The following is a 23,243-nucleotide window of genomic DNA, read 5'->3' as shown; positions in this document are numbered from 1 at the left end:
AATGTGTTACTGGGCAAACAGCACTAAGACAGCCACTCTGGCACAGGGAGAAAAACAAAACTGAAAAATTTGTAAGTATGAAGCAAGCAGATAAACAATGAGAGAAAAAGTTAGGGCCATTATTTAAAGGAAAGAGACAATAGTACAAAACGTTTCTGGCCCATATTAGGTCAAGTAGAGTTAGATGAAAAACAGAATAAAAGGACATAAAATAGGATTTTATTGTCAAAGAGGGAGGTCGGAACACAGTAAGAGAAAGAAAGAAACATTTTTAGCATGCAGACAGGCATTTCTCCTTGAAGAAATTAATCTTTCAAAAAAGCGAGGTGTGGTATTCCTAGGATCATAGCAGCATGTTTTACTTGAGGGAAAGAGACTAGAAAGAATGTCTTATAAAAGACCCAAAATGCAGGAAAACCTGTGCAATTTCAAGCAAAAGATGCATTACTTTGGAAGCAAAAAATTGCATTTGCTTTGTATTTTGAGACATGTAGCATGTAAGGCAAGGACTTTGATACATTCCACAAATTATGCAGACCTAGATTTTCTGTAGGCTTTTAGAAAAATATTGTTTTCACAGGAAAATAATACTAGCTTTCCAAAAATCAGTGTTCAATACAAACTCTATCATAGGATTTGTGAGCATAGTTTCAGTAAAAGGAGAGTGTTTAGGGAAAGGATGCTTGGTATTTTAATATAACAAATACCTTCATAGTTTAATTTTGCATTAAGTAAGACTGAAAGGTAGATCCTGATGCTCTGACTAAATTCAAGTGCAGATAATTAGTCTAGATTGTGGGGGAAACTAGAAGGCTAAGGAATCAGCTATTTTCTGTTACTTCTGAACAATGATCAGTACTTGAATATCAGTGCTAAGTGAAGGCGATTTTATACACACAGCTGCTTTTCAAGTTGTTTCAGCAACTTCAGGCAAAATTTCCTGAATGTGTTCAGGCTTCTGGGCTCAAAACCTACAGACAACACTCCATTCTCTGTTTGCAGATGGTTTAGCTTTTATTTATAAAACAAAATTAAAATTTCACATTTATTTTTAAAAATATAGACATTATTATTCTTGGAGAACTCCAACTTTAACCACATTTGTTACCTTCAACATTTGCATACTGCTACAGACTCAAGTTGACAGCCATCTCCTCCAAGATACTTCTTTTTCTTCTCCTACTTCAATTACTGAAAATAACTCCAATTCTTTGCATAATTGCATCCTTTAAGACCTCAGTCTGATCACCAAGTCCTTGTCTTACTGAGCCATAGAACTGCATTTCTGTGGGAAATGAAAGAGGCTACTCTCCATTCACTTTCTTTTGGGAAGTGTGGCACAACAGTTTGCACCCATATGGCTAATATGTACTCCCTCAAAACAAGGAGGGGGTTCTTCCTCATGGCAAATGGTTGCTAGTCCATGATATCCATCACAAGGTATCGTCAGAGAAAAAAAAAGAAAAAACAATTGCCTCAGGTAAAAATCACAGCAGGAAATTCACAGGGCAGTGCTGAAACACAATCCCTAGCCCTGCTAAGTTTCCTAATAGAGACAGTCTTAAGGCCCAAACTGATTATTTCTCCCTCACCCATCCATATTTCAGTTAGTGCACAAGAAGAAATACTATTACATCATGCAGGTTGTCAAACAACTGGCTGGTGGAGCTGTAATCAAGGTCTTTTTAAAAAGACTGAGCTCCCAAATTTTTCTGAGAGTGGTATCATATTTGTGATGGTGCAGTGCAAAAGTAACAGGGTTTAAGATAACAGCTTCTTTATTCATCACAGTTACTGTGAGTATTATGCTTAGAATTATTTTCAGACTATCACATTAAACATGCACTAAAGATGTGTGACTCCTTCCCACTCCTTCAAAAGAGATGGGAGGGGAGAGAGGGAGAAAGAAGCTGAACTAGAACAGTTTGTGAAAATGACAACACATCTAATACTGAAAAAAATTATAAAGGCAAGAGCTACATCCTTAAAATAACATTTTCAGTTTAATACACATACTTTTTCTTATTTCCAAATTTAAGCAGGTATCCCTCCTACCAATTTTATGACAAGTGCTGTCATGTTGAGCTCTCTAGAAATGTTCATGCTCAACATCTTCTAAAAATAGTTCTTGGTTGTTCTTGCTGCAAGAATTATTTGTTTCAGACTATAATTTCTCTTTTCCATTTTCCTGAACCAAGGCTCAGTTCTGTTTTGGATAAATTTTAATGTGTGAGCAAAGCTCCTTACTTATACATTATGATATAATTGTACTGACAAGATTCACTTGCCAAGCTAAAACACACAATAGTAAGGGAATGAATAACCAAGCATACAAAAGGCTGGTCATATCATCAAGTCATCTATTAAAGCTGCCTAGTGCTTCTCTTACCAGTGTTGAAATTGCTCAGAAATCTACCAAAAACTGTTGGGCTAAATTTATTCCCACAAAAGGTGTTGGTCCTAGCCTGAATTTTCCTGAAGACTTCAAGAAGATGGTGAAGGCTGCAGTGATTGGGCATTTCCTTTTCCTTGCTATTTTGGACTGTTATCAGGCAGGCTGGAGGTTAGAGATCTTACATTGTCAACCACTACTCTTTAGGGAGAAGCAAGTTGTGTATTTCATGTGAAGGTTCCACAAGAAATGGAGAGGAACAGATTTGGATGAAGAGCAAAGAAGAATTTTACTCCTGGAAAGGCCACCTCAAAAACTCAAGGAGAAAGCAAAACTGGTTCTAACAAAAGGACATGAACTGAGAATAAGAGGCAATAGATACTGGAACAGGGAAAGAAGCTAGAAGTGAGAGCTGGTGCGTAGGCAGAGACAGATTGTACAGGAATCTGAAGGAGGACAGATACTGCTTTACACTGCTGAGTAATCCTGGCCACAAAAGTACCTTTCTCAGCTGTACAATCAATTCAGGCATATGGACAAATTATGACAAGTCCAAGAACAAGGAAGATTGAGGGGTGATTTTTACGTGCTTGGACTTCCTGGGTTAAGAAGCGAACTCATCAACCTGTTGCGGATTCCCACTGCTCTTCTAGGGTATTTTGGTGAATGATAGTATCTCACATTTCCCAGCAAGCTCTCAGCTCACAAGCTGAAGAGGACAGGAGGAGAAAAAAATGTAATCTAAGAAAATAAGCAGAGCCATTTATCTGAAGAAGAAATACTTATTTCCTCAAAACAAAACGCAAAGTCTAAATGCTGTCTAACCTCTTTGAACAGGAAGAGCTGCTTTATTATATAACACATATAATTGAAGCAAAAATTTAAGACTCACAAAAGTCTTAGAGCTACTCATATGGACAATCAAATAATATCAGATAGACATTGCTGTGAACTAATAACAAATGATTTACCGGTTAGTGTTCCTTTATATCTCTTCTATATATGTATTCAGAACTGGCCACATGGAAAAAAATTATTGGAACTACGGGGAAAAAAGTATGTATGGATTAGCAGTCTGAATAAGAATAGCATAAACTTTATTACTACACAAGCCAACACTATTTCCTCCTTAATTACAACCTTTAAATGCAGGCCCTTCGGTCAGCAAAAATTTGAAACAGAATCTAATATTTTGTTAAGATCTATTTTTCCCCCTTTTAAACCTTCATTTTTATTAATTATAAATTTAGCTTATAACTTTATCTCATATTTTCACACCTAATGTTTACTGTAAGACTATATGAAAGACACAAAGAAACAAAGTATTTTTCTTGCCTACTTTTCTCTGTAAATCATTTTGGTGGATTCACTTGCTCCAGCTCTCCGAAGGTATCTACTTCTTTCCATTAATCATAGTGGAAAGATAGAGAGCTAGCATAGGCTAGACATTTCAGACTGCAAAGACTCTAACATAACCCTAGATTACTTCCATTCAGTTCTACACTACATAAGAGTTTCTAACACCTTCCTAAAGCAAAAAACATACTGAAAGTCATTCAGTTCTTAAATCCTCCTGAGGTCAACTAGTACAATTCTGCACTTTTGACTTAGATACCACTAAAGACCATACACACACACAAAAACTTGAAATACTGGATTATCTCATTCAAAGAAAATAATAGGAGAATTACTGAGGTGAATTGTATTTTGTGATAATGAACCAAAGTCTGGGTTTAGTGTTTCTTCACTTATACATTTTCAAACTTTTAAACATAGGTTGAAAGAATGAAGGCTTAAGTCTACATGGGAACAGACTTAAGTAGTTCATGAAATTCAATAGTTCATAAAAATCTTTGTTACAAATTAATCTCTGAAAGGTAGCAAGTCAAGCCTGTAATGCCTTAGTGTTAACCCTTCCATATTCCCTTCTCTATTGCTATTAATCTTCAATTCAGTACACCTCCAAAAAGATTCATCTACACCCTGGGGGAACAGAAGCTGGAGACAGTCTTCAGTGACAGTCAAATCAAACTGACTGTCACAAGGAATAGTTAATGCCAAGCCAAAGTCTTTTAATGAGAACTTGGGATATAAAAAAAAAATAGACTTCTAATTTTACTGGTTTTTTCATCTTCTCCCTAGTCATTTTCTTTGAAACAATTCAAACTAGCAACAGTCTGCCAAGTTAAATTTGATTACTTTCAATTTTATTTGCCTCTGAATTTAAGAGAAAAAAATGGAAAAAAATTAGTAATTCTTGTCATATTTTTTCATTGGATTGCCAGAGAATTACAGCACAAGATCACCACATACCCTGATATGTAATAAAAGATAAATTATGATGTACCTGAAGTAGATTAAAAAGAAAAAAAAATCAATGCAATCAGAACTCATTGGGTAGATTGATAATCAAGAGCCTTGAAGTGTTGCACATGTTTCCTACATATTAATCCTTTGTTCTCCTTCCCCCACATACAACAATATATTTACCTTTAGGAAACAAGGAACTCTTCAGAGAGGCATTATTGGCTGTACTTTCATCATACAATAGGAGCATGATCCACAGTGTAAGTAAATATTCACACAAATGTACAGACTGTGCACTTCTGCTTTATGGTTTGTTCCAAGCATGCAGGCCCATTTGCTGCCACCTCTACAAGGATTATGCTGCAATCAAAGCCAGACATCACTTGCCACCCCTAACCTGCCAGTAAACTTCTTCATATCCAAAAAATCAGAAGTGGACAAGAATGCTAGAGGGAGCAAATCTATTCATGAATATCTCATATTTGGCTTAATTTTTATTTACTTACTTCAAGAAACTGAATGTTTCTGTTCTGAACTTAATTTTCCATTTTATAGGAATTGGCTTATTCTGTCACCTTCTCCAATGCTTTTTATTAGCCCCAAAAGCAGAATTCTGAAGACCAAGTGAGAAGACACACAGCAACCTTTTCCTGAGGCTATTACAGATGCTACCCAAAGCATATTCCCATTTCCATACACAGTGTGATGGTTTTTCTCAAATAACCTGACAAATCCATATGGTGTCTGATCCTCTCGGTACCTAGCATGAAACATACACCTGGAAAAAACTTGACTTCACCATTACCACCACCTGCAGGAAGCTCTTCTTAGTAGTTGTATTTCTTATCCACCTCTCTCATCAGAATAGTGGTACCTACAGCAAGAGCAGATATCCCAGGTCTACAGAAGGCAGGAAGGAAATGAACCTGTACCATTACAGTCGGACTGACCTTCAGCGTCTTTTCCAAACGAAATGATTCTGTGATTACAGCATCCCTACCATGCCAACTATGAGTGCTCTAAGAAGAGCAGAAGAGTGCTGTAGGCACTCTAGGCACCTGTTTACCCACTGGTTTCACAACTCCCAGACTGATGGCAGTATCTGAAGTTTTTCAAATATCTTCACAGAAGTCAAAGTTTTGGTGACAGGGTTTTTTGTTAAACACACAGAAAATGTGGTCAAGGTTACAACACAAGTAGATTTTTCCTGGTTTTAAGACTATCCATGAAAACTTGGTTTGTTTTCTCCCCTCTACAAATACAGGGACAGAATTCTTTTTTTTTATTTAGATCTCCAAAATTGGAGAGTCATGTCAATTAAAATTGTCAATTACTCTACTAATAAAAATGTTTTATACCATTTGTTCCATCAGTGTTCATTTGTAAGTTGTTAGGGTTGGAGAAACAGTATAGAGAATGTGTTAATATTTGCCTAAAAATTAAAACAAACAACCTAGGTTAGAATTATCTAGTAGAACTTTCCCCATTTTATTTGAAAACTTTTCAGTGTTCTTTTTAAATCCATCCAAACAAAAATGTGTGATGCCCCTATGGTCACATGAAAAGCCACAACCATGACAAGTCTGTGTGGTGCAAGGAAAAACAGAGGCAACATTTTGGACTTAGGCTTAGAGATAAATTCCCATAATTATTTTTTTTACTTTTAAAGAATTCTCCAAGGAATGAGGCAGATCTGTCCATTTATTTCAAATGGAAAATATACACCAAGTTTTGCACTACGACATCATAGAATATGGGGAACTCAAATCTCAATATAGTATCTCTTTCTGCTTGAAATACTCTTACTTCATTGAAGTCCGAACTCTGAAATTCGGAGGAAAATCAAAAGGGACACTGAATAAATTAATCTTTCTGGTGTTGAAGGCGCTAAGGGAGGAGTGTAGCAATATTCCCTTGGGCAAGACCTGCTCAATTTTTTCCTATGCAATTCTATAAATAGCCTGGCTCTCAGAAAGGAAAATTGTCTTTATACATCAACTCAATCAAAACAATATAGAACAAAACAAAAAAAAATTACTTTTCTAGTCATTTTGTACAAAGAACTGTTCCATCTTTTAAAAAAATCATATTATTTTAATGCGAATTAAAAGACAGAGCAGTCCTCCTGAAGAAGCCCACAGGTTCACTGACACAGAAATTTCACTTTTCAACCATGTCTGGATTATCCTAGCTAAAAAGTACTTCAGCAAGATTTTTACTGGGAGTAGAAATTGTATCTTTTCATCTAATTTTTAGGAATAACACAGTTACCCCAGAAAGCACTTGAGTAGTAAGATTCATCACAAGTAATTTATGCATTCTGTAGAAGAATGACATATAGTTTAACATAATGTCAATTTTGCATTATTCTAGTCTTGGTTGTTCAAGGAACTCTGACAATTTCTATCACCCTTAAATAGCATGACTTCTTGGTAAGTATCAAGTTCTGACTAATCTGTTCTTTTTACAGAAACAATTACTTTACAAATCTGTACTAATACACAGTAATCAAAATAAGGAAAAACTATGGTTACTTTTCATTGCATCAATATTCAACCCAACATACACTTACCCAGGGGGTATTTTCATACTGTATTTTTTGGCACAATCAACTCTTTGAAAAGTTCATCAAATAAATATGAGATATAGCTGTCTTCTTTCTTTCAAAATGCACCCTTTCCTAATCTTCTACTATACATAAACGAAGCAGGATCTGCTCTGACACAGGATAACCACCGGTTGTATCTCTACTTAAATATATGCAAAGTTTATGTCAGCAGACTCAAATTCTGGCAACAACCTGTGAAACTCAGCAATGTGGCAGTCAGCAAGGACAAATATTGAAATTCAACAGTAACCAGAATGAAGAAAGACAAGCAATACTGAAACAAGTGACATATCTGTTGCCAGTTGCACTGCAGATACAGAACACTATGTATGAATTGTCCCAAGTCTGCAATGTGGCTTGCCTGAGTCCTCTTCCTTGGGTTTTCCCTCCTATAATAGGCGTTCTGCCACTGAAACCACGAGTTCTCACACCAACGGAGTCTGACTCCAACTTCTGGTCCAGGTGCAGCAGACCTGCAGTGCACAAAGGGCCAGACAGCACTCCTGAGCCTATGTGAGAAGCAGAGCATCTCCAACACACCAAATGGGGGAAAAACTGACAAACAGATTGATGGCACAGCTGTCACTTTGAATCAGCAGAGAATGAATAAGCTCTGAAGTCTCAGCTAAGAGACAGACGTACATAAGCTTAGGGGACAGTATTATACAATACTGAAAGAAGAAGGGACACAACTTTGACTGCCTAAGACAGCACCAAAGAGAGGATGAAATTTGCTACCAGGTAACTATACTCTGCAGAAGCACCAGCACCTGTGATCATCAACACAGCAAGAGGCAGAGCTCAGACAGACAGTGCATAAGCCACTGATCAGCCAAGTAACTGCCAGAGATTGAATGAAGAGCAGCTAAATATTTAGGAGATAAAAACCCCAGGTACTGGGAAAGAAAAGAGGTGAATTTCCACCTAGCTAGTGAAGGATACATCCTGTACAGCTGAGTCTCTAAGACATCTTTCTTTAGCTTACCATTCTGTAGTGCAAAGTACAATGGCATCTTAAGCAATATGCAGAATACAACAGGAATAATAAAGTAGAATTATTACTCAGGGACACTTTTCAAGATGATGTTTCTGACAAGCTATCAAAAAGAGAAAGGCAATGGCATGAAAAAGACATATTCTCATTTTCCCCTAAATGCATTTAAAAGGTTGTACAAAAAATTGAGGATTTTTTCCCAAAAAATATTAAGAAGACCATGCCATCCTCTAGAAAATAGTGAAGGGGAAAAGTTTAGTAATAGTAAGAGTTCAAAAGATATTTAAACAGTTATTTAACTAGTTGTAAATAATTCTTGAGAGAAGACAGGGAAGCCCTATATTGGTTAAGGCCAAAAGCACCAAAGCCAGTAAAAAAAATACTCCTTTCCAGAGGGAGTATTTGAAGCTTAATGTAACAAAGAACTGGGGTTTTCAAAACTTTTGGAGGATGCAGAAACCCAGATAATCTTCATTCTCATTTTTCCATTCACACTGTATACCTGCTAGCAGTACCAACCATTACTCAGAGCACTCTTGTAAGAAAAGCTTACGTGGTTTTTGGTTTTGGTTGTTGTTTTTCTTTGGGTTTTTTTAATCCAGATATCTATTTAGGTAGATAGATCTTAAACACACTTGGAAGCAAAAGGCAAATTCAGCTTTGGGTAGACCAGAGGACTACTCATGCCTCTACAGACTAGAGCTCCCCAACAGCTGCTCCTCTCTGCTACAGGATGTTCCTTCATTCCACCCAAGGGAGATAGCATAGGTGGGGTTTTCCTCCTTCCAGACATCCCCAGTCAAGAACAGGAAACTAAACAACAGCAAGCTATTCCCTCTTCTCTTCCCCCACTCCCACAGGAGGAGTTCCAGGGTCTCTATACACACACACACGCTGTAGCTCCTCAAAAATAGCATCTCTGGAGCCTTTCCAGCACAGTCAGCCCTAGCAGCTGAGCTCTGCCTTTTGTAACAGCTGCTTCTAAACTGCTGTACGGCAACTGCTGCAAAAATAGTTAGGCTGGACCATATTACTGAGAAGTAAAAGAAATAATAATCCAAAAGGCATCTACTTTTATTTTTATTTATTGTCCAATACACCGCTTGCAGGTCTGAATCTCTCATAGCACACTGCCTCAGTCTTCTGTCTGTGTGAACAGCCAAGGCATTCTGTCAGCACAAATAAAGCAGGTGGTGGTAGGACAACAATCCCTTGCCCAAGCATCTGAGATTTCCCCAATGAAAGTGAAAATCATCCAATGGGAAGCATGTGCTCCCATTGATTCGCACACCCACTTTCAACTATACCCCTGTCCAACTATACCCCTATCCAACTATCTTTCCTTTCTTCTCATTGTGACCGGATCAAAATGCCATCAAAAAGTGAGAAAGTTAAGAGACTTTTTCTTTATAATTTTTAGTTTGCACCTGGTATTCAAAGTACATGCAACACTGTCATCAGGATTACAGTCAGAAGAAACAGTAAGATGTTTATTGTGAGAAGGAAAGGCAGCACTTCATAGGCCATGTTTCGGTCATGAAGTATAAAAGAAATTGAGATATTAACTTCTCTGATCAACTGATCAGGTTTGACCATGAAGTCAAAAGCAGGAAACTGCATCATTGATTTTATTGTGTAAATTTATAAACCGTTTAGTGCTATATAAAATAAAATAACTGCTCCACCTGCGCTAAAGACTTGGAACTCATATTTGTATCTATTGTAAATAAAGCACCTTGGAAATCCATCTGATGCACAAAACCATAAGAAACAGAGGTGATGAGAACAGTACCTAGTGTTCCTATCAGCCAACTCTGCAAGATTTAGTTTGAGACTTTATCTGCAATTACAGTTACTTGTTCTTATCTCAGTAACTGCTAACACAACACAGCCTGAGAACCACAAAGTTACATTTCAAGTTTTGTCACTTTTCCCCTTCCAAAGAATTGGCAAAAAATTTAGGCAGTTATAAACTAAAAATGGACAAAATGTTTCCCTTACACATTCAAAAGCTGGGAAGAAGTGATGCTTAACACAATATATTTAGCCTTTCAATTATATTTAGCCTTTCACAGGTGCTTTCTGGAGGCATCACTGGAGGTGTCATTCTGCACAATGGTCAGAAACCAGCAGTCTAGGGCCAGGAACCCTCAGCCTCCTAAATTCATAATTTGTCATTTGGCTCCAGTTTCTCTTTTGCCTGGGTTCATCAATTCTCTCTCTGCATTCTTTTATTAGCAGAAGTGAATAGAAAAAAAAATCTAGAAGTAAAGGAAATTCAACACAATCCTCAATTGTATGCTCCCACTTCTGGAGTCCTAATCCACTGGGCTGCCTGCACCATTAGCTAAAGCTATAGAAGCAGAGTGCAAAGGGGGAAACTGCTTTGTTTTGGTATTCTCCATAGCCTTAAAGCAAAATAGGCCATATTTTTGCAATTGCCCCCTAGGCCAGCATCATACTTCTGTGGACTTACTGCCACATGTGTTTTCTCAGACATAGTATTTTCTTTTCTTTCTAATGGTAAATTTAACAGGTTATCCTACAGACTAATTTTTATCCAGTACTCACTTTCCCCGAAGGGCTAGAATTGTACCTAATACACTGACATACAATCAGCATAACCACTGCAAGCAGAACTCTGCCAACACCACTTGAAAGCATACTGTGCAAAATCACAATGTGGTGAAAAAAAATTATTCCTTTACAACTCCAATCACATTCTCCAAATAGCCACATTTACAGCACAATGTGTGGATAAGAGTACAGATTTATCAGGCAGTTTGAAGAAAACACATTAACAGAAAAAGCTTAAAGGAGAGTGGTAGCACTTTATGGTGATTTTCTTCTGTTAAGAGTTCTAACGTGTTTTTCAGCTATTTTTTGCAAATCTTCCTGTATTACTCATTCCAGCATTAGAGCAGAAACTAATACTTCCTTACATAATCTTAATTATATTTCTCTTTCACTAATAATATCTAAAAATCAACACACTACAAATATTTGAAAGGCATCAATCCTGTTTGCAAAGCCAATTAATTTTATCAAGCTCAAAATACCTAAGAAAAGTGTTAGTCACTTTTTCTACAGAATTTCATGTGCTGCAAGAAACAGATTGTACTTATCATATTATCAAAAACTTACTTCAGTTTACAAATATATTAGGCTGGAGTACTTCTCATGCAAGGAAACATTCTGAGTTCAAAACCCAAGAGAGTTAAAAGGGAACTCTAATACATTACTGCACAGCAGTCTCCCCTTTCAGAAGTCTGAAGACCTAATACCAGCTATTGCCCAGTATCTTCCTTAAATACTCAACTTTCCTACCACTTACCACCAGAGACTGCATAGATACAGTATGACAATTTACAGGAAAACATACAATCTTCTTATGATCAAATTTTATCTCATAACGACAAAGTCTAAAAGTATAGCTAACCATTAGCAATTAGTTTATGAGAGGAGACTTGCATGAGAAATGCCTCACCCTGAGATCTCTGTAGAATGACCTAAAATACAGCACATGGAAGCATCCTCCAACTGCCTTCCTCCTAAAAAGCCTTGTACTGCTCTTTCTTCCATAATTTTTCAGATATGTCAGCTTGTCTAGCCCCCTAAGTCACCTGGCTCTTAGTAAGGTTCTCATCACAACTCAGCACCTGTTCTTTTTTTCCTTGCACTACTACCAGTTACATCTCCCTTATGTTACTTCAACAGAATAATCTTCTAATTGTCAACCTTTACTAGCCTCTTTATTCTCCTCAAAGTTCTCAGATTTAATCTGTCAGTCTCTCCAATATCTAGCCCTACTATACCCATCAGATCTAGGTTTTGGCCATATGTTCATCTTTGCCGATGGCAGTAGCCTCATCTTAACCTTTCTCAAAACATAACTTTCCACCTTAGTGTGAACAGCAAACCCCTGAAAGGCAAGAACGTGGCCAAACGTGTGGATTGCCCCTGGCTGAGCAGGAACAAGCTTGGCACTGTCTCCTTCACTCCAGCTGCAGCCACCTTGGTTTTCAGATGGTTAAAACTTCCCTTAGGCTTTAGAATGCTTGGCACAAGTGCCAAGTTGATTGTCCTTTGAATGCTACCACTGCTGTGTAAATCTTAAGTGGCAGCAGCTCGTACTCATAGTTTACAGAATATATGTCCTGGTGCTGCTCAAGTAGTCTCTATTATAGAAGGAGAAGTGAGAAGTTAATAGTTGAGTTCAAGTATCACAAGTAGGCAATAGAAGCACATTTGGAAGTGACCTCAGTTTATAAGATGGTCCATCTTTGAGACCATAACAAAATGCTGTGAATATACACATATATATGTATTCCTATTTATGTTATGGCAACTCCACACTTTTCTTCATGCTGTTTGTACCTTCGTGTGCACTGGAATAAACCAGCCTCAGTCCCAGCAGTTCTATTAGCTTTTATCTCCTAGCATTTTCTAAAAGTGGCTCATGGTGACTGATATAAATAAAAGCAGCTTTTTACAGGAACAACAGATTTATAACTTTAATAAGCCTGCCCTCCTTCCTGCATTAAAGTCTACAGAACATGACAAATCAGGTTAAGCAAGCTGGTATCAAATCTGAAGCCAAATGAATTTTTGAGCCAAATCTTAATTCTCTGAAGAGCTTCAAGCATATTTTGAAGATGTTAAATTATTGATAAGGAAAATCAATTCCTTTTCCAGCTCAGGCAATGTCATACAGTCACAGTATATGCAGTAGCTAAGGCAGATTTTCAGTTTTATTTATATCATGATCCTTTAGAATTAAATTACCTACTTTTTTCCTCTTTAGAATCCTGATAAACAGTCACTACCAACAGCTTAACAACTTCTGTTAACATCAGATAAAAGATTTGTCTGAAAACAGACTGTCAGAAACAGACAAGAAAACCATGAGACATCGGCATACTCCTAAGTTTATTTATTAAACTCATATTATTCCACCAATATCATTAAATCTGGACACTTAAGCAAATAAACTGCAATGTGTTCTGATCTGGCCATGAACAGCTTCCTCCAAGGGTCTGAAATAATAAAACATGCTCCATTCATGAAGACATCAAAACAGCAAACAATCCTGAGAGAACACTGGCAGATAGCAAGGTTATTTGCAAACTTTTCCAAAGCAAAAAATTAGTAGTATCGACATATATCTACTTCCAAGTTATTTCAGTCCCAGTGACTTTATTCAGTATCAATCTCCTAGCTTTTCCAGATAAAAGCTTGGGCACAACAATGGATATGGTGATGGAAGCATTTTAAAAGTACCCAAACCATTATAGTACAAGATAGATAAAAGAGGGGAAAAAATAAAATGTTACCAATCTTTCCTGTTCTAAAGTAGAGCAGCAATAGTGAATTATTTACCAAGGATCAACAACCACCTTTATTTCCTTTCCCAGACACATCCTAACAATCAGTTTTAGGACTTCCTGACATCATATGGTGAGTTCATGGAGAATTCCCCTGAGATTTCCTATTGAAGATGTCCAGTTTAGTAAAGAATATGCAAGTATCTGACAGAGGAAAAACTGACTCTCCAGGTTAGATAGTTACTATGCTTCTCCCATTGGATACCTCAGACTATATCCCATTGTACTGTTACACAAAGAACAGCCTTAACAGATAAAAATTAGTAACTGTGTGCACACAAAAATATCCTTTGTCCCCTGAATATCCTACCAGTTAGGCCACCCTCCACGATGCCTCTGCCAAATGCTAAAGCTCTGTTCCCAGTTCTTTGACGGGTGTCCCCAGAACTGAGAAAAGGCAGATTATTTTCTGTAAGTGATGTGAGCCATCAATGCTACAGCTCCCAAAATATTCCCAAATGAAACCACTCAGCAAAGAGGTTGCAATTAACTACTAAACAAGCAAATTCATATTTTTGATTTATAAAGCATCTCTAAGAAAATCCCTTATAAGTTCCAATATTAAACCCACAATAGTAATAAGTAATAAATGCCTGTTTTTCAATCAGCCCCATTTCAAATGTGAGATAGCAAATAACCAGACAGGGAAACTATCTGAAAAACATACATAATAGGCCCTCAAAATAGAGCGGAATTAATTCCTTTCTTGTAAGTGACTCTCTCTAAGCTCCGATTTTCACGATACTGCTCCTGATCTAATTAAACGAGAAATCTGCTGCGGCAGGAAGCTCACCTAAGCGCTCTGGAGAGCGCTCATACGTCTGGGCAAAACACAGCCACTCGCGGAAGGTAAATAACAGATGTTGTTTTTCCTTCTTACTTAACTACTACTGCATCTGCCGCCTCCCCACCCGTGGAGCCCGATAGCTCCCGGCAGGGTGAGGGGGCAACGGGCAGCGGCGGTGCCCGGGACATGGGGGGGTGCCAGGGGCAGCGCGGGTGGCGGTGCCCAGCAGCTCTCTCCGGACACCGGTGCCGATGTCCTGCCAGGCTCCCAGCCCACAGCAGAGGCACCGCTGCCACAGGCCCTCCACGGGCTCTCCTCACAGCGCCTCGGCCCGGCGGCGCCGCGAGCTCCAGGCCCACGCCCAGGCCCGGCCCCGGCCCCTCTCCCCGCCGGGCCGCAGAGAGCGCGGAGCCGCCCCGCGGGGCCGCCCCGCCCGGGCACGGCTCCGGCGCGCAGCGCGCAGGCGCGGGGCCGCCTCCTCCCCGCGCAGCGGCGGAAGCGGCACCGGGCCCGGGCCCCGTCCCTGGGAGCGCCCCTGCCCCGCGTGTCCTCGTGTGTCCCCGCTCCCACCCTGCCCCCTCCCCGCGCCGAAGGGAAGGGATGGCGGGGGCGGGCGCGGCCCTGCTGGCGGGGCTGCTGGCGAGGCTGGCGCTGGTGCTGTACGGGCTGCACCAGGACCGCACCATGCGGGTGCGCTACACCGACGTCGACTACCGGGTGTTCACGGACGCGGCGCGGCTGGTGACCGAGGGGCGCTCGCCCTATCGGCGGGCCACCTACCGCTACACGCCGCTCCTGGCCTGGCTGCTGACGCCCAACGTGTTCCTCACCGAGGCCTTCGGGAAGCTGCTCTTCGTGGCCGGGGACGTGGCGGCTGCCGTCGTCGCTTACCGGGCCCTGCGGCGCCGGGGGACCCCCGCCGGGCGCGCCTGTGGGTGCTGCGCCGCCGCCTGGCTCCTCAACCCCCTGCCCATGGCCGTGTCCAGCCGGGGCAACGCGGAGGCGCTGGTGGCGCTGCTGGTGCTCGCCACCCTGTACTGGGTGGAAGAGGGCAGCGTGGGCAAGGCCGCCGTGTGCTACGGGCTGGCCGTGCACATGAAAATCTATCCGCTGACCTACGCGCTGCCCATAGCGCTCCGCCTGCGCCGCGGGGAGCGGGCGCTGGGTGCGCGGGCTGACAGAACGGCGAAGTTCACGCTTGTGGCGCGCCTCTGGCACCTTTTTGTAAAGATGCTGAACCGCGACGTGCTACTCTTTGGAACAGTTGCCGGGTCGGTGCTGGCTACCTTGACTGTGGCATTTTATCACCTCTATGGCTGGGAGTTTTTGGAGCACGCCTACCTCTATCACCTGACTAGGAGGGATATCCGTCATAACTTCTCTCCCTATTTCTACATGTTGTACTTGACAGCAGAGAGCGAGTGGAGTTTTGCCCTTGGCCTCGCAGCTTTCCTGCCCCAGCTGCTTTTGCTCCTGGTTGTTTCCGTAGCGTTCTACAGAGACCTTGCCTTCAGTTGTTTCCTACACACCGCTATTTTTGTGACTTTTAACAAAGTATGCACATCCCAGTACTTTGTCTGGTATCTCTGCCTTTTGCCCCTCGTAATGCCTAGTATTAAGATGTCCTGGCATAGGGCCGTGCTGCTTCTCTTGCTGTGGTTCATCGGACAAGGCCTGTGGCTTACTCCTGCGTTCTTTCTGGAGTTCAAAGGATATAACACTTACTTACTTATATGGTTGGCAGGCTTGCTTTTCCTTTTAATTAATAGCCTCATAATTGTTCAGATTATTGCACATTACCAAAAAGAAGCACAAGATGCAAAAAAACTGAAGCAACGGTAATAAAGTGACCAAAATCCAGAAACAGCCCTACTGTCCTTGGTAAGGCATCACATACCACCAGCACTTAATCTAACAAAAGTGCATGTAAGTTGTACTAAAGCACATTGTGTGTAAATGTTACTGTTTCAGGCTGTGAGAGCAGTGACTGGCCTCAGTTATTCTGAGCAGCCCCAGTCCTGCCCTGAGCAGTTTCAGCAGGTGTGCCTGTCTGCTGTGTGGGTCTTGAAACTGCCTTGCAAGACTCTCTCCAGCTCTGTCCTCCCGCTCCTGACTGGAAGTCTCCTGGACCAGTTCATCTCTTCAGTGTCTTTGGGCCTCTGGTGAAGGGGCTCTACCCTTCTGCACTGACTGTCTCACCTACCACCTGCAGAGACAGAGGGGCTATGCCCTCCTCTTTGACCCCTGTGCTGGGGTCACTCTCAGTTCCTGCTCATACTCCCTGATGGAGTAGCCCTGACACCTTTTTTCTCATTCTCAGTGTTAGTCTGTTGAGGACTAACTGTTAGTCTGTTGGCTTTTATCTAGAATAACACAGCAGATAATAAAGGTGGAATTTGATTATAAAATTGGAGTTTGGCAGTTTTGTACATTCCAGTAGGAGTACAGTTCTGTATTCTCCAGTAGGAGAGTGGGGTGTTTGGCAAGGCATTCGCTCAACATTTATGGTGGGGTTTATTTTTTCTTTTGTTTCCACAGTAACATTTTAGCCATGCACTGTTTGTGGCCTCTTGAGACTTTTAATTTATTTTAGAATTCAGATATTCCACTCTTTCACTTATTTTTGCATGTTCTGTTCTGTTTGAATTTTTGAATAGATTTATTCCCCTTCCAATATGGAGGAAGATTTTCCCATATACCTGTCTTGGATCACAGAGATCTTATGTATTTGTTATGCTTATGTATTTGTTTCTTCCTGCCAGGTTCCAGAAAAGAGGCCACTGCCTTAAATTTCAGTTAATATATGGTTATTGTGGGTGTTAACAATAGCAAATGCAGAGTCAAAGTACACTTAGAATGGCACCTGTGTCCCGAAAGCACTAGAGTTTATGCCAAAACAGTAATTGGAAATGTTGTTTCTCAGTGGTTCTGTTTCTCTGCTATCAAAAAGAAATTAAAAAACGAAAGGAGTTGAGGAAATTGAGCACTTCCCAGAAGAAAAGGGAAGTTTTGAAATAGGAAGTTCTACAACTTGTCAAAGCATATTTATTCCCGTAGGAGACACAGGAAGGTTTGGAATTGAGTACCAGGTGATAATGAGAGGAGAGCAGAGCCATTTTGGAATCAATACTTTCTAGAACATTCCATCAGAGGTCTGACGAACACAGCTTTTGACAGAGGTGGAAACTGACAATGTCTTTTAGTAAAATCTAGTTTAAATAGGCATATGCCAAACAGAAGAATTTTCATATTTGCCTCACCTTTTAGTTACATACAGCGCAAAAGTGAAACCCCTGCTGTGTAACAGAGCGGGGCTTCAAGGCAAAACAGCTTCAACCACTTGGTGGCATTCCCGGTGATGTCACTGGAAAGGATGTGGCCGAGTGGATTTGCCCTGCTGCCTCTGAGCCTTGGCGGTCTCCTGAGGCAGCCCTCTTCCTCAGGACTGCCCTGACTTCAGCTACCTCACATGCAGGATTTCTTTTTCCAGTTGTAGTGCTAGCTTGTGAGATGGAGTTACCGTGTTTTGATCTGTGACCTTTTCCCATTGCTTCTCAGCCCCACTGAGGTGGTTACATGAAAGGAGAGGAAACCCTGAGCCCCCACAGCCCAGAGCCAAAGGGCATGTTATCAGAAGGTGTGACCATGTCCTTATACCACTCTGGCCCAATGCAGACTTTCTGAAGTGTTAGAAGGACGATTTCCCTGTTATTTCCATGGTCAGAGTACTGCAGGTGTTTCTGCTCCCTCACTGGAAAGCTCTTCTCTGCCATCTGCCTTATCACTTGCCTTCAAGCTGGGGAAACCCTGACAGCCTCTTTGAAAATCCAGAAATTGGATAAGGCAATGGATATTCTTTTGACTGTCTTGGTTTTTTGGGGCAGACATGGCACTGATTTCCTTCTTTCTCTGGGATGAAGAAAGTTTTATAGCACCAGCCTGTCTACATCTTCCACTAGAGGTGTATCAGTCAAAAAACTGGTGGCATAAGCCACTTGCACACAGTTTTATATTAATCAGCAAGGCATTTTGTGCGTGCTGTGAGCGTGTGAAGCAAAATCATCCCATGTGGCTTTATTCTCCAAGGCAGAGTTGGATATACCCAGCTTCTGCAGAAGACTGAAGAGGCTCTTCTGTGCAGTACTTCTGCTCACCCCATCCTGATGTCCGGGCAATGGCTCATTTTCCTTTGCAGCTGATCTTCCGTTATCTGTTACACATTTTTCTGTTGCAAAAAGAGTGTTTTCCACCCCCAGAGCAATGTTCTGTGTAGCTTTAACAGACCTACTTATGCTGTTTGCAGACATTTCCACACCTTTATTTTTCCCTTCTTGTTAGCAAAGAAAGCAAATGCAAGCCAAAAGGCATTTCTAACCTCAAAAATCTACAAAAAACAGCATTTTAAGTTACTGCATTCATGACAGAATTGTAATTTCTTTTAGGTAAGAAGTAATTTCTTTATGAAAAATACATTCTTGACTTGTTAATAACTACATCATTTTGAGAAGGCAAATTTTTCAGCAATTCTGCATCATTTTTCAGAATACAAATCCTGAAGCAGCAACAGGAGCTGAATGGTAGCTTCCCTTTGCAGGTCAGTACCAGCCCCACAGTAATGGTTTGAGAAAGCCATGCATAAACAAGTTATAAAAAGGCTTTTAAAAAGACCTAGATTTACAGTCATCATTTTAATAATCCAGGATGAGTCCCTCTTTTTACAGTTGTTTTCTAAATCACCCAAATGTGTTTGTGATTTAGAAGAAATTCAAGTGACTCATAAAAAGCTGGATAAGAGAAATAAACTGAAGGAGACAAACAAAAAGATATTTGAGAGTTTAGATCTTGCAAATTGCTTTAAAAAACCAATTGTATAGTTAAATGGAATTGAATAACTTTATTCATTTAAAAAAAAGGGTTAAAATAATTTAATGCAGTACCAAATAAGTTATAGTTCTTGAACAAGTTATGGTGAATAGTTATAATGCCCTTAAAATGTACCAAATTTATTTCCTATGGAACATTTATTGCTTTTGATGCTGTTCAAATTATTTTACTTGATAACTTTGTGTCCATTTATCCTCTGATAATTAGGAACTCAAGTTTCTCAATGTTAGTTTTCCTTCCCTATCACGGGTTGCAAAACTGTAATGGCAAGTACTTTGCCTTTAATAGGTTGAAATGCCCATTGAAGTGTGTCTCATCTGCAGAATTTTTTCACATTGCACTGAAACCAGCCCTCAAGCACAAAGTACAAGAGGTGAAAGAGGGAAAACAAGAATCAAGAAAATTAACATTTTTTGCCATTACTTTTACACTGTAGCCTATTGTCCAAAGACTCATGACTGGATTCTCAGGTGACTTCATGCAAAGCTCAGCATTTAACAACGATTTGCTTCAAAGTTTATAAATGCAATTATTAAAAAAGCGGGGTAAGGAAAAATATAATAATAAATATTTAATTCCGTTTTAGTGTGAGAATGCTGAATTACCATCTATGACACAATGTCCTTATTAAGTAACTTTTTTGTGTGTGTGTTGTTTGCATTGTATTGACTCCTGTAATAGTAAAGAAAGCAATTAGGTGTGCTAAACTGAGCTCATCAGAAACTGAGAGGCTTTTACTTTTAACAGCAAGGGGAAACTCCAACATTTTTCGTAATATTGTATAGAGAAAGTAAATGTTAAAAGAGAGTAAATTATGAGCAAATGGTTTGCTTTTTTTATCTGAGAAGAATGACTTATCTACTTCAAAAGGGCTGCAGAAATACATAGCTAACACAGGGAACCTCAAAATATATCAGTTATTCCTCATATATTCTCCAAAGACAGCTGCAGAATGCATGTCCTAGTGATAGCAGCTTTATGGAATAGGATTACCCTGAATTTAGGACAAACCCTTTACTCAGACTGAAACCAAACCACTCAAGCAATTTTCTTGCTTAAGAGCATATTTATGTGCACGATACTGAGAAGCCCAAACATTTGCCTGCACATACAGGAGCAAAAAGAAAAGTCCTGGTCAATACATCTTTGAATAAAATTTTTCAGAGCTACCCTCTGTAAAACAGGTTCCTTAGATATTTCTTATATTTAGCACTCAGAATCTCTAGTGTCTTTAAAAATGAATTACATAAATTTTGATGCATATAGAAAATAAAATCATATTCTGCAGGGATGTTGAGATATAATAGGCACAATAAAGAACCAACTAATTATGTGTTTGAAGGTGCCCATTCCCCCGATACCCTGATGTTCTTCATTATAAAAATCTGCACTAGTCACATTTGTGTGGGAGACTTGTTTCAGTCTTTATGCATGATGAATGAGGTCAAAGACCTACATGTTATACTAGTGAAATATCAGAAAGATAAAAATTTCTCTTGATGCAAGTACCATTGTTTTGAGGTTTATTTTAATTATATTTCGTTTAAGGCATTAATAAATTGATGCAATAAATTCATGCAACTGTTGCATGCATTTTTAATAGCTGGAATGTCTCTTTTTCTTCAGTATGGTGAAGAAGACCAAAATTTGTCATTTTTTAATGGTGTAAGTTGATAGTACTTTGAGCAGAATTCCTCATGACCTCTTTCTGGTACATACTGAGAGAGGTAGGGGCTTCTGTAGAAGAGATTGTTTACTGGACTGCAGTCTTACTTCATGTGTAGATAAAGCTTTAGCTGCAGCCTCTCGTTATTCTTCGAGCTTAACTTTCAGATGGTAATGATCTCTTCAGATAAAACATTTCATCGCTTGCACATAAAGAAATTACACATAAGAGATCTTCCAAATTTTTCATAGAAATTGGTGGGGAAGCCATCTAGAACATCTGTGGGAGAAATGTCGAAAAGAAATGTCTGTATCTGATTAGCTACAAAAACAACTTCAGCCTTGGAAATTAGCTGAAATGCAGGCAAATTGAGCAGTAAGCCCATACTGTGAAATTCCCATTATTTATATGGAGGGTATTTGGTCTAAAGTGCTTTCCCATTTTACAGGAGGAAAATGGGATCTTGATAGCAATTGTCAGGGTGGATGAGTATGACATTTCCTTCCTTCACATCATCGTAAGAGGGTCTATAGAATGTTATGTGCTACAGTAGCATTTGTGGAGTTGTACAGGTGTGACTTGCATAAGCTATTATTAGGCAATATTGTTGGTGTAGCAAGAGGTTATTAGTAAGCAGTTACTCTGAAACTGCTTTTTGAAGGTTAACTCAAGTAAAATCTGATTCCTGCTTCACAAGTTGGCAGCAATGTTAATTGAGATGGTACAGTTTTGACAGTAATTTTCCAAGGAGAACTGCACTCTGTGGCCCATATGCTTCCACTCTGTGCAAAAGAACATTCATTCAAATCCCCTGGTGATCTGACAGTCAACATTTTTTTAATCTATCCCATGTCTCTCCTACTGATCCAATAGATTGAATTAGCCAGGAAGCAGGCTTAGAAAACAAAGTGGAAAACAAAGTAGGATTATCCTCCCCTTATCTTCCACCCCACATGGTGTGAATATATTGAATAATTAAAGTTACCTTTTGGAAGAACAAAGTCCCATTTGAGCTAGGTGTTGGAGTTCTTTGTTAATATAAAGTGTTATACTGAAATGCACCTGAGAGAAAATTGACTGGTTTGGCTACATGGACTTTTGTTAAATGATGACAAAGCTACTGATAATTTATGTCAGCATCAATATTAGCACTATGTTGTAATGTCTTTCTGAGATATATGTAGGGGTGTGTGTGTGTGTGTGTCTGTGTGTCTGTGTCTGTGTGCAAAACAGGGTAACTAAAAATTACAGTACTTGTAAATTCTAGTTTCAAGCTTTCCTTACTCAGAGACTTTGGAGGACACATATAGCTATATACTCACTAAAAGGGAACAAATGCTATATCAGAGAGAATTAATAATTAATTAATAACTAATTATGTTGTTCCAACAGCTGACACCTTTGTGAAGAAAGTAGCACCTTTTTTTATACACAGCTTGGAAATTCACATGAATAACAAGTACTTCACCTTAAAACTGTCAGATGTATTTGAAAATAGATTTTAATTACCATTAGCACTTCCAAGTTTAGTGCTGGCATCAGCCAGCTTGTTAATTCCAGCAGTACAGGAACTGAAGTCATGACCAATTTTTCTTCATGCTCTAATAAACTGGCTGATTAAGTATAAGAAAGTTTGATGTTCAAAGTTAACCAAATGTTGTTTGTTCACTGGAAAGAAATGCTGCATGGCCAGGACCAAAATTTACATATGCAGGATGGAGCAAAGTGAACAAGAAACAAGGGCAAAAAGTGAGGCCCCAGAGACCTTGACTGTTGTCTTGCCTCTGCCACTAATTTATCATTAAGAAGTGATTGCAGCTTGCTGAACTGTTTGCCTTTGCCAGTTGTGATGGTTTGATACATTTAATTGACACCCTATTTGAGCCAGGATGTCTCCTAATCTATTTCTGTAACACCCTGCCATAAGTGATTGCAGTCTTATTTGAAACAATTATGAGTCTGACTGGCAGTAAACTGTAAACACTTAACCAAAGACGTTTTGATTGCAAAATATTCTTCTTTTTTTGCATATATTTAAACTTTTTTTGTGGGGCATGTCAGGCTCTCATGTGCATTCCAGCATTGCATTTTTAGGCGAGGGTGAATTACTGTTGAAGCTAAATGAAAATCTGGGAGCAGATAATAGAATTCATTGTAAAAAATTAGACAATTTAGGAAAATAATTTAGAAAAATTATAGTGAGGTGATACCATAATTAAAT

At 39.6% G+C, this 23,243-nt stretch overlaps 2 protein-coding genes across 4 annotated transcripts in view; one reads left to right on the top strand and one right to left on the bottom strand.

Annotated features, from left to right (window-relative positions):
• Positions 1 to 15,275, bottom strand: part of RGS7 (regulator of G protein signaling 7) — a 275,736-nt gene extending 260,461 nt beyond the window's left edge. For 2 of the 3 annotated variants that reach the window (XM_038133017.1, XM_038133020.1), the window contains exon 1: positions 14,479 to 14,849. The gene's annotated coding sequence lies outside the window, so the exon portion shown is untranslated. Of the gene's footprint in view, positions 1 to 14,478; positions 14,850 to 15,252 lie in introns of those variants that run through there. The other variant, XM_038133021.1, reaches the window with a different exon arrangement.
• Positions 14,929 to 16,885, top strand: PIGM (phosphatidylinositol glycan anchor biosynthesis class M). The gene has a single exon (XM_038133035.1). It carries the CDS (start codon positions 15,073 to 15,075, stop codon positions 16,312 to 16,314), a length of 1,242 nt encoding a protein of 413 aa, XP_037988963.1. The 5' UTR covers positions 14,929 to 15,072; the 3' UTR covers positions 16,315 to 16,885.
• Positions 16,886 to 23,243: the final 6,358 nt, after the last annotated feature.

The sequence above is a fragment of the Motacilla alba genome, chromosome 3, assembly GCF_015832195.1.
Source record: "Motacilla alba alba isolate MOTALB_02 chromosome 3, Motacilla_alba_V1.0_pri, whole genome shotgun sequence".
In the NCBI taxonomy this organism is placed as follows: Eukaryota; Metazoa; Chordata; class Aves; order Passeriformes; family Motacillidae; genus Motacilla; species Motacilla alba.
This window is presented reverse-complemented; position numbering and strand designations above follow the sequence as displayed.

Coding starts and splice junctions, on each gene's coding strand:
- PIGM (XM_038133035.1), top strand. CDS start 15,073: ATGGCGGGGGCGGGCGCGGCCCTGCTGGCGGGGCTGCTGGCGAGGCTG.